Source organism: Pelodiscus sinensis, chromosome 10, assembly GCF_049634645.1.
Source record: "Pelodiscus sinensis isolate JC-2024 chromosome 10, ASM4963464v1, whole genome shotgun sequence".
NCBI classification, from domain to species: Eukaryota; Metazoa; Chordata; order Testudines; family Trionychidae; genus Pelodiscus; species Pelodiscus sinensis.
The window spans coordinates 3,916,191-3,928,302 of record NC_134720.1 but is presented as its reverse complement, the minus strand read 5'-3'; the positions used below and the strand labels follow the sequence as shown (position 1 = coordinate 3,928,302).

The 12,112-nt window shown below is 41.7% G+C and overlaps 1 protein-coding gene across 5 annotated transcripts in view; it reads left to right on the top strand.

Moving 5' to 3' along the window:
* VPS8 (VPS8 subunit of CORVET complex) overlaps window positions 1-12,112 on the top strand; it is a 167,233-nt gene that overhangs the window by 37,241 nt on the left and 117,880 nt on the right. For all 5 annotated transcript variants that reach the window (XR_012906179.1, XM_075937360.1, XM_075937359.1 and 2 more), the window contains 6 exons: window positions 4,003-4,070; window positions 4,975-5,128; window positions 5,238-5,297; window positions 6,073-6,180; window positions 10,048-10,128; window positions 11,601-11,771. Coding sequence is in view for 4 of the 5 variants with exons in the window: in XM_075937360.1 (XP_075793475.1) it covers window positions 4,003-4,070; window positions 4,975-5,128; window positions 5,238-5,297; window positions 6,073-6,180; window positions 10,048-10,128; window positions 11,601-11,771 (642 nt within the window). In the remaining variant the exon portion in view is untranslated. The remainder of the gene's footprint in view (window positions 1-4,002; window positions 4,071-4,974; window positions 5,129-5,237; window positions 5,298-6,072; window positions 6,181-10,047; window positions 10,129-11,600; window positions 11,772-12,112) is intronic.

Genomic DNA, 12,112 nt, shown 5'->3' with positions numbered 1-12,112 from the left:
TTTTGTCAATCAGATTTAGAAGACCCTCTCTCCTAGTCACTTTTTCCACCTTCGGTAATAAACATTTGTCTCCTATATATTCCTGTATATTGTGTCCGGCCATATTTTTCCAACAGTTATCTTGGTAGCTGAAGTCCATCATCACCAAGTCTTATGTCTTGGGAGATGTTTTTAGTTCAAAAAAAAAGTCTCAATCATCTCTTCTGCCCGGTTAGATGGCTATATTAGACACAATGACATCACCCTTGTTTTTTTACCCCTTAATAATGCTGAGACTTTCAGTAGCTCTGCTTGCTGCTTCTGTCTCAATTGCACTGCAAGTGTATACATCTGATACAAAACAACACCTCCCTTTTTTCCTGCCTGTCCTTCATGAACAAGCTGTACCCTTCTGGCTGTTAATCATGTGAATTATCTGTCCAAATTTCTGTGATGCCAATTATGTCATAATTATGAATTTTCACTAGTATTTTCCAAAGCCTAATGTAAACTACAATTTCCCATTGATGCAATCAAGTGAGAATCTAGCAGTATCATTTGTTCCCACATGAAGGACAGCCTTTGTGCTCCAGTTAAGATCCCCTTCAGCCTTGGGTCCACATACTGTATCTTAGCTTTGGTCAAACTGTACATCCTTCTGTTCTCTGGATCAGCTCTCAAAACAGGCCTGTCACTAATCTCTCTGATCTGTGTCTCAGTTGTAGTGGTGTGATTCTATGGCCGCCTTCCTCTTCTTTCTGGAATCTTGTTTTCCCATGTAAGCTTCTGCAGGTCAATCCTATATCCTGATAAGGTTCTGAACACTATCCATCTCTGCCTATCAAGAACTGGAGGAGACGAGCCGCTTTACTTTTCTTCATTGTCCTCCTACCTTCTGTTACTGCCTGTTGTGACCCTTCATTTTCCAGCTCAGCAAACCTATTTCTGAGCTCTTTCTCCTTCCCTAATCAGTCTGTTCTTCTGCCTCTTTCTCATAGTTGCATGCTTCCACTGGCCACTTTTCTCACCCAGCAGTGTACTTGCACAGTTCTCTAGCTTGCATCTCAGAGACTTGCCTTCCCTCCATCTGCTTGAGTCCCTTTCAAAACTCACATATGGTTTCCACCAGCATCTCCAGGTGACACCTCATGCAAACGAAGTTCTTGTCAGGTACCTATTCCAGGATAATGTGGATGCAGCAAGATGTACATGTAGTCATCTTCATTGAATCTTCCATCCCTTGTGTCACTGCTACTGCTGCCTCTGTCTGTCATACCTTAAGCTTCTTTCAAGGAAAAAACCAAAATCAATCCAAAACCAGAATACGACATGTTCCTTTCTAACATTCCACTCAAACTCCCACTAACGCTCCCCTGTTTTCAGCTGTTGGCTGGTTCCTGTGCTACTATCTGGCTCCTTCACTGCCTTTATATGCCCCCTAATCAAAGATGTCCTGCCCTCTCCTCAGGGCTCCATTTTTCTCTCTGCAAACTGGAAAAAAATCCACCCCACGCATACACAAATCTAAGGAATAGGGGCTTGCCTTTTGGCTTCTCCTCCAATAGAACCCTCACTCAAACTCTCCTGTTCCTAGAGCCTCCACACTATCTCTGTGACACAATGCTCTTTCGTTCCATTCCTTAGTCACGTTAAAATAATGGCTACTTATGTTTGCTGACAAGATGCTTGCAATCATGAGACAACAGAATCTAGCTGGTCTGTAACATTCACAGTGATATTCAGACCTCTCCTCAGTGACAGGTAACTTAGGACTTAAACTACAAAGGATGTTTCCTGCCTCTGGAACCTAGACATACTGAAACTTTTTAGTTTTCTCCCTCAAGCTTTCGCTTGGGAGAAGGGAATCAAAGGGTAGGTGCCTAATCACCTTCAATACATGTATTGGGGTTTTTAGTCCTCTTGGACAGGAATCCATTTCAGGTGGAGGGAAGAAGCACTGTCAGTTTCCTAAAACACCCCTTCTGTTACCAGAAAGGCACAGCCTTGTGAAAGTCCTTAACCTTCTCTGCAGGTTGAAATTTAGCTGGATAATAAATTACTTTTCAGATGCCAGGTGGAACAGAGGCATTATAAACTTCCACACTTCTTTGGTGCTGGAACAGAAGGCTGATGTGCTGCCATCAGGTTTTGCAATCCCAGAGGAAAATTACCTCTCTTGTCAGTGCCAATGGCTTATCTAGGATCTGTGAGCAGACATGGTACTTGAGCATAACTTCTTATTTGGTGGACATTTTTCCTGGATGCTCATTAGCTAGTGTTCTTTTAATGCTACAGAGAATAAATCATAGCTCTTACATGAAATGCCCCTTTTCATCTACTGAGACATCCATATCTTCCTCTGTTTCCCCATTCCTTTAGCTTGCCGGAAAAGATTTGGGGCCCGATTCTCCACACTCTTGCACAAGTTAAAACCAGAACATGTTTGTACATGTTGCAAGCTGTATCCCTTGTTCTCCATGGTTGGTTTGTGGGGAAGGCCCACAAAGGAGACAAGCTTGATAATTGGGCAAAAGTGTTTCTTCAGACAAGTTTGAAACAGTACCTGAAAGAGTAGTACTAGGAGAAGCAGTCAGAAAATTAGCTTGAAAAAATACAGGATCAAACCAAAGTGAAGAAATGATTCCTCTCCCAGGCTAAAGCGGATTTCACCCTGCTCTTCACTCGTTTAAGAAAATCAAATAGGGAAGAAAGTATCAAGGAACCTGATACAGGGAGGAGACTTCCTTAAATTTCTCACTATCCAGTGACAGGCACAGTTGGAAGAGCCGTTATGCCATCGGGCACTCTCTTTGCTTACGTTGAGAACAGTCCTCTGTCCAGGGCAAAAAGAAATGCATGTTACAATTTTGACTGTTTTAGACCTACTTGAAGCCAGATTCTCTTGTCATTTCCAGTCATGGGCAGTGGTCAGTTTAGTATTTTCTCTTAATTGAATTTTTGACTTTGCCATCAGGGAGTAAATTAACCTGGGACCAATCTATTTTATAATAAAATGGTGGCCCACAGATGGACTTTGTGTAGTTATTGATGGGATTTATTTTCCCCATTTCATGACAAAAGTAATGTCAGCCATGCTAGCTCTCAGCTTTGGATCTTTTTATATTATGACACTTACCACTTCGTGGGAAGTTAAATCATTTTAAAGACAATGAAACTCTAGATCTCTCCTTTTGGAGCTGCCAATATATTCTGAATGGTGTAGCTCTGTGAAGGCAAAGTTCAGGTAAACTCTTCCGTCACAGTGATATGTTAGGAGAACATTATGCATTTATATGCAGGCAGAGTGATGCAGGCAATTGAGGAAAATACAGTTCTCACCAAGACTGCCCTGTGATAACACAGCATAGGGTGAAAGTACACTTAAAATGTATTTCCTTCCTTTCTCCTCACGTGTTCATCTTGCACTAGGAGTTAGTCTAATGAAATTGTAGTCTTCTCTGTTTATATAAATCTTTGAGGTAATGTAGAAAGTTTTGACTTCTGCAGTAAGTGTGAGTGTAGGATAAAATCTTGGTTACTCACTTTTTGGACGTGTTTAAAGCAATAAATAAATGATTGAGTAAATAATTCAAATGGTCTCCCTTTGATTGCTAAACCTATTTAGGAAGAATTCGCTTTACAATTAATATTAGAGTACTCTCATATGCAGTATCAGAGTGTTTGACTTTACCATATTTTTTTATACTGGTTTTTGCAATAAAAACACTGCAAATGTCATAAGTTCTAATACTATAACTGCTAAATGCTTGTGGCTTATGGCATATAACTTGGTGTTCAGACATCAAATTAAGATATTACTGCAGAGCTTTTTTCCAGTGAATTTATAAACACAAGAATATGCTAAATATGGCTTTTCTGTTTCATTAGCAGTATTAACATACTTGTCATAACTTTTTAAAAAAAATCTCTGAAATGGGTTTTTTCTGCTGAAATTTTTGACTTCTTTTAGATTTAAAATTGAGGTCAGGAATGGTGGTGGTGATGATCTAATTCTCTGATCAGTTTACAGATGACCCGACACTTGCAATTTGCAACGACAGTGGAGGCTCCGTATTTGAGCTGTCATTTAAGTAAGCAAATAACTAAGTTTTGTGGGAAAGTGACAGTGGAGAGGAGGATTCATTCTGAGTCAGTTTTTAGAATTAAAAAAGCATTTGAACCAATGGGGATTTTCCAAATGGTGAGACCCAATAGATCAGCACCTTAATGAAATAAAATGTTAGTGCAAAGTTGTATTTCAAACCTCATCGCAGCAGATGTAGCATAGAATTCTCTACCTAGATCATTTAGTCAAAAAAAGATTAATTTCTCCAACCCCACAGCACAGGTGTGCTTAGACTCTGCGTGGCAGACCACTTTTGGGGATCCCAGAGACAGGGTTCATCCTAATATAGCACAGGTCAAGGAATTCTTCCCCACATGGTGTCATGCTGGAGCAAAGATTGGGTCTTACAATTGCGGGCAAATATGCATTTTGATTCAAGTTGGATACATGTGTAGGGGTGTCATAGGTGACTGCAGCTGTGGGGGAAATGATCTTCCCTTAGGGACTCCTGGCAGTTGTTCCCTCTCTCTGTCTGCAGTGAAGGTCTTAATCTGCAGGCCCATTTCTGCTACTTTTATTATCAGTAGATGCAAGTAGTTCTTGGCGGCTTTCTTCCTTTGTGTATGTCTTGTGTAGGAGTGAGCTGCACAGCTGCTGTGGACAGATACCGGAGTGTGGGATTAGACCCTGACAAGTTGTTATGGGTGGGCTAGTGATGGGTCTCTTAAAGCAGAGTCTCAATGATTGATCCTGTCTTTATATGTGATGCTCCTTGAGATGCCATGAAAGCAATATCACTAACTGTGGCCTGGCAGTGCAAAAATAACTCTTTAAGTGGTAATCTGAGATCGTTTAGGATTTTTAAAAATGTTGAGCAGGCCCGCTTGGCACTGGCCAGATAGTCATGAATTTGATTGTTGTGTTTTCAGGAGAGTTATGGGTGTGAGAACATGTGAGTCTCGATGTCTGTTCAGTGGTTCCAAGGGAGAAGTTTGCTGTATTGAGCCCTTACACGCGAAGACTGAATTGAGAGATCATCCTATCACCCAGTACTCCCTACTAGCAATGGCTTCACTGACTAAGGTATCCTGCCTCATGTGGTCTCTGTGCTAAAATTAAAATGAAAGTTGTGGAAAAACACTCTAAAATAATGGACTTACATTTTTTATAACTTTTTTGTTTTTGGTCTAAGATCCTAGTCATTGGCTTGAAACCATCTTTGAAGGTGTGGATGACTTTTCCCTATGGCCGTGTGAGTAAGAACAAATAATGTCCTTTTGGGTTAAGGTTACAGACTGTTCTCATGGCCAAGTGGGAGGGGCATTCTAGATCTTTGTACAATAAACTCAGGAGGAGGGAGTTATGGTGGAAGAGACTATGGAGCTCATGCATACCAGGACAGACTGAAAGGGGAAGCAGTGTGTCTGAAGGTGCCCTAAATTGGATCGCTGAGGAAGTAACTTTGATGGGTGGCTCCTGTCATTAAGAATGGCAGAATGGCTCTATGGGGAGAGGGGCATAGAGCTGACTGATTGGAGTTGACACCATAAGAGGAAAGAGTTTCTTCTTTAAAATCCATTTAATCTGAGACCACAAGCAAGCAGAAACTTCAGTCATCATCCTGGGGTTAGTACAAGGGGTCACTACAAGGCAGTGGTATCCCTAACAATGCATTTTCATACCTTTAACAAGTTGGGCTATCTATCATAGTATTCTTGGTTTTGGAATAAATACAACTTGCCTGTAACTTAGGTGACCATAAGTTACTTGTACTCTCCATCTGAACTCCTTTATAGCACAATTCTTGACTGATAATTTGTACGTGGTGTATGAGAATGCTGTGCATCTCTGTGGATGCCGTTGCAGAGACATTGATCTTTTTGGTGCCAAGAATTTGCTTTTCCTGACTTTCTAAATGGATTCTTGAGTGGTGGAGCAGTCATACCACTGGCCCCAAAAGCCCCATCAGACCTCTTCGTACAGCACGTTGAAGTCACAGTATTATAGAAGCTGTTCGTTCTCTCTAGATGGATCCCTCTAGCGTGCCACTGCTGGCGTGGCATTTTGTGGCTGTACAGAATTCTGTGAACCCTATGCTTGCCTTCTGTCGAGGAGATGTTGTTCATTTTCTTTTGGTAAGTCTGAATTGCTAGATGTGTGGTGTTTTAGATAACCCCTCTCTAGAACACTGAAACAGTCACTAATTTACTCTAGATCAATGGTGGTATCATCCCATGATGTGAATTACTGCATTTTTCCCTACTGAAAGGGTGAACAGCAATGTCTTTTGTGTTGCCCTGGCAGCACTAGTAATGCAGTGCCACTGTGTAAATCTCTCCCAAGGCTATGATGGCCAGGTCTAGAGTTTTCGTAGTTTAATGTAGCAAAGTTGAAAAATGTTCTTTCTAGATCCATGCTGGACCTTTTTCCTCTCCTTAACAATTTTTGAGTTGTTCTGTTTTGGAGCCCAGCTCAATCTCATTGAAATCAAATGGATCTGGATTGGCTTCTAAGGTATCATTGCATTGTTAACCTGGGCTCAGACTCATGTTTGAGCCCAAATCTTCCTGCCATCCCCACACACACATTTCTGACTTAGGTTGCTCAGGACCTGAGTTGTGGGACCTGCCAGGGTGGTGGTACTGGGCCCAAGTCCTGTCTTTTCACTGTGTAGACGCAACTCCATCTTGGGCTCCCAGAGTCATGCCTGGGGAGGCTGCCAATGCTGACCCATGGTCTCCTGGGCCACAGTGTCTTCGTCCCCAACCACTTAAATACTCACTGGATTCCCAGAAACTGGAAGCTCTGCTTAGTTCCAGTGCTGGCTGACTGAACTTGGAACGCAGTTAGCCAGTTTCTGTGTTAGACGTATCCCTAGAGCATAGGGCGTTAACATGGTTAACTGGTTACATGGTTGAGACCTACCAGTTAACCATTTTAACCTAAGTCCTGCTTGCTGCAGCCAGAGGGTTCTGCTGCTGGCCCTGCAGTGGCTGGCCTGTAGGCAGAGTTCACTGGCAAGGGCCGGTTAATATCTCTACTAGAGAGACTCAGCTGAGGGGAGAGCATTTTTTCAGAATGTTGGGTCCGAGGGATGTGTAGGCTGAGGGGGTGACTATTTGGGAAAGGCCTATTGGCTTGTCAGACATTCAGTTTCTACAGAGTTAATGTGGTCAGACCGAGTTACTTATAAACTGCTTCTGGTGTATTTGCAAGAGGAAGGATACTCTAATGGTTAGGAGTCTAGTCTGTGACTTAAAAGATGAGATTAGTCTCCATCTCTGCAAAGATTTCCTGAGAGATGTAGGGCAAATCACAAGCTCTTTGTGCTTCTCAGTGGGTATAAGACTGGAGTAATCCTTTCTCTCACCCTTTGTCTTAGAGTGTATGCTCTGAAGGCTAAGCCACAATGGAGCTGTTTGAAGTCTGTCGGTGCTGTCATAAAGCAGATCATGTTTCAAACTATGTAGTATGGCCAATGATAAAGTTGTTGATAGGGATGCTCGATATCACGTAATTGAATAGTTGGGTAACCACATGAATTCTTCTTGGTTACTCGACTACTCTGTAGTCCCCGAAGGTGGGGCTGGCAGCCAAAGTACTTAGGGCCCACTCCCAGGGAGCCCACTGGCACCCCGTGCTGCTGCCTCTGCTCCCCATGCCTCACATTGCTGCCTCTAAAACTGAGGCAGCAGCCCCGTCTGCAGGAGGTCCGAGCTCCCCATGGACAGAGGCTGCTGTGGGGGGTTGGATGAGGCAGGAGAAACTGCCACAAAGCAGCCTCTGTCTGGCGGACCAGGCTAGCTGTGGACAGAGGCTGGTCTGGTGGCATCCCCTATCTGCATGGGGGGAGGGGAGGAAATCAGAGCTCCCCACAGACAGAGGCTGATTCATGGCATCCTCCTGTGTGGGGAGGGCACATGGCACAGCTGAGCCAGTGCCAGGGGAATCAGATTTTAAGCTGTCTGGCTCCCCCCAGCTCCTGCTTTTCTCCTGTCCCTTGCTGCCTCTGATACAGAGGCAGCGGGGGCAGAGGGGAATGAGTATTGTTGACAAGATTAACCAATAAGCCAAGTCTTATCGATTAATCGTGTAGTCGACTGCATGTTGACATCCCTAGTTTTTGAGGCAAGTAGTTGATACGTTTAAACCCTGTTTAATGTTCCTTGAGTTGCAGTAGTGGCCATCTAAATTAGCTACCATTTAAATAGTTCTTTAATTTTATGCCATTGTCATTATGCTTTCTTTGTCTTACTCCAAACGCTTTTTGGGAGCAGAAAATTCTCACTGATAATTGCTTGAGCCTTGAATTGACTGATGATTATTTAATTATTAAATTCCTTACAGCTATATATGGAACTATCCAAGTGCAAAGAAGTCTTGTTTTCAGTCTTTGAATGTTGCTCCAAACCCTATATTTTGTGCTTGGATAAGTCAAAATCTGCTTAATATTAAAAACCCTAGGCTTTGACTCCAGTAGATAATACTGGAGAGGTACTCATCCCATCAGCAAGAGCCTGCCCACAAGAGGTTAGCCCCCTTTTCATTGTGAAATATTATACTGCGAGATGCATGGTGAGACATCATGGGCTCGATGGGTGCCTGTCTCTTTATCTACACTGATCTGACCCTCTCTCCTAAGATGGTTTGTAGAGGTGTCAAGTTATATCCCCCATCTTCTAAAAACTGGAATAAACTTCCTCTCCCGGCATTAATGCTGCAGTTATTTTGTGTACTTGTTTAGAAAACTTGAGATTCCTAGGAGGGCAGAATTATGGTTTCGGTGTGAATAAAATCTGACCAGAAGGCATAGCTTCTGTTGGAAAGGGCTTATGTTCTCTCAGTACATGATCTTTCTCTATTGGCTGCTGTTGGCATGCACATTTTCATTTGACTGGTCTTGGCAGGATTAGATTTTTCAGAAATATCAATAGATTCTGGTTCACTCTGTATACACAAACACATGAAAAAATATTTCCTATAATAACCATTGAAATTCATAGATATGCAAAGTAAGCAAATTCTGCTTGAGAATTTAATTTCATTTAAAGTTATTTTCTTTGTATGTTTGATGCGATGTTGATATGTGTAACAGTATTTCAAAGTTTTAACTCTGTGGAATCTCAAGCTGCACTGTCATTAAATAGTTAACTGACTCTCAACTATCTGACCTCCCTTATCTCCCACAACTATAAAAATGCAAATCACATTAAAAATAGAAAAAATGGTTAAAACTTATAATCTTGTGCAACTGTGAATGTGCTTGTTGATAAAAAGCTTAAATAAACATCATCCTTATCTGAAAAAATAAATAAATATATACTGTGTGTGTGTGTGTGTGTGTGTGTGTGTGTGTGTGTGTGTGTGTGTGTACACACACACACATATATATAAAAGAAAAACAGAAAAAACATTCTGCTGATTCTAATTATTTGCAGTGTTGTGGTTGTGCCTGTCCCAGGATATTAGACAAAGTCTGAAGTAATATTCATTGTTTGACCAATTTCTAGTAATGACAGATAACTAAAAAAATTCTAAATCAAAACAAATGCATTACACCCTGGACCTACTAAACATCAGCCTCTGCCAATGTTTATATAGTTAATTTTTTTTAAATGGATCAGTCAGCCCACAAAAGGAAGTTGGATTGTTATGGCCAAAATTTGGCCAGATCCTAGTTTTGAATACTTTCTATTAAAATATATAAGAAATTAAACAAAATACATTTAAAATACAAAGGACACGAACTAACACTTTGTGAAGTTATTCACTGAAATATCAATGAATTCTATCAAGAAAAAGAAATTGATGCCCCATTTTAGAAAGCTGCCCCAGTGATGGTGCTGTTAAGACACCTCTGTAAGACTATACTGGAGAAAACCTGCAGACCCTGGAACTGGGATTGCTTCTTCAGTGGAAGAAAATTTATTTTATCAAGGCAGGGGCTGGGTTGGGTTGGGGAAAGCACCCCATTTGAGTGTGGTCTTGTCTAATTCTATCAGGTGAAGAGAGATGACTCAGGTGCAATTCATGTTACTAAGCAAAAACAACTTCATCTGCATTATGACCTCATCAATTTTACTGTAAGTATTGATCCAGTGATGGTTTTTCTTTCTGCTCAGGTGGAAATAACAGCCTGCTGTGTGTTAAATGCATGTCAACCTCTGTCAGCTGCAGGGGATTGTAACTTCACTCTGAACTTTTTCTAACAGCCCTCTTTCCCTGCAAGCAGATTGGCTGCTTGAATCTGGAATTTATGAACTTCAATTAATTTATTTGTGGTAGCTTTTTCATAGGATCCCATACATTAAAAATGGTTTAATAATGGCTTATAGGTGAAGAAAATGGCTGTTCAAATCTGTAGTGTGCGCAAACTGAAGTACCCATCTTCCTGGTGAGCAAAGTGTATTAATGAAGCCTTCTTAAGAATGGGGCCAAATTCTGCTGGCCTGGTCATGAATCCTTATAAACAGATACTAAAGAATGGCTCAAAAAAGCCAGGAAGCCCTGGCATATTGGTTTCCATTATGTATATGTTAAAATGCTATCTTGCTGCTTGATGTTTTTAAGACAAATTTACATACAAACCCTAAAACACTTTTAAAGAGCACTAAAGATATAATGATGAAATACAGAAATGCCTCCGTTAACCTGTTTGGAGATTTTTAAATGCCCACAAACTAGCAAGTGAAATTTCTTGAAATTCTGAAAGCAAGCAAATGCCTTTTCAATTGGGGGTATGGTCTCATAGATATTTTAATAAGAATTAAAGAACTCTTGAATTAAATTCCCAGCTGGGGGTGGGAGGTTACTATGTTTCTTTTTCTAAGGCTAACAACACTTTTTGTCCCTTACAAGAGTAACTTCACAAGTATTATAAAGTGCTTGGATTTCAGGGTGGATGGGAATATAGATATGCAAAGTATATATTACATGTTGAACTTCTCTACACCTGGACCAGAGTCCCAGTAGAAGGCTGCTGGCTGGGAACCCTGGATTCTGGCTCACCACAGCTGGGCAGGGCTGGGAAGGGGAGGAATTAGGGAGGAGAGGGGGGCTGGAAGCCCAGTGGGTCTGGGAAAGGGGAGGGGGAGGCTGACAAGGAGGGCGGGGGGACCAATAGTAGGTAGGCCAAATATGACCTCCACTGGTATGGCAAAATCTCTCATCTGGGACCTGAGGGTATGTCCTGAGGGTGCTGGACCAGGGAGATTCAACCTGTATGTTGTAAGAACAAGAATTGAGGTGGATTTTCCCTTGACCAAGTATGTATGGTACAAGCCATTAAATTCTGAGGAAGTTTCTCATACTGGATGCTCCGAAGAAAGTTTTCTGGTTTTCACCTTACTTGTAGTCACACTTGCCCTGTAAAGCAGTTGTATTCTAGGCTTCAGCCTCACCCAAAACACCCAGAGTAACAACAGCTTTATGCTACATGCCACCACTAATGGCTTAAGATCCTAACGGTGTAAGGTGTTCTTGTAGTGTATTGTGCATTTGTGCTGATAATTATGTATTAAATGTTGCTGAAGTTTGACACATGCCTTCTTTCCAGTGGATAAACTCACGCACAGTAGTGCTTCTGGACAGTGTGGAGAAGCTGCACGTGATAGATCGTCAGACACAAGAAGAACTAGAGACTATAGAGATTTCAGAGGTGCAGCTAGTTTATAACAGCAGTCACTTTAAATCCCTGGCCACTGGAGGCAATGTCAGCCAAGCACTGGTAAAGACCTTTGAACTTTGTAGCCTGCTAAAATTTCATAACACTCTTTGAAATTTGCTCTTTTAAACAGAGAAGTTTGGAACTGGCTAAAACATTATTTAAGGAGTGTTTAATAAGCTTGTGTAGTGGTCGGTTAGCCAGAACTGATCATTCTTGAAGTGTGGTCTCTTTACATTCACGCTGTAGGTTGCACCATCATGCCACTGAGCCTCAGAACTCTTTTCAGACGAAAATAGAATGGTGATTCTTGGAGATTGTGGCCTTTGTATAGTCACTCTACTTGCCCACTTCTCCCCTTTTCCCTAGCGTTCCTCTCCTAAAGCTCTGGTTGAGTGGAAGAA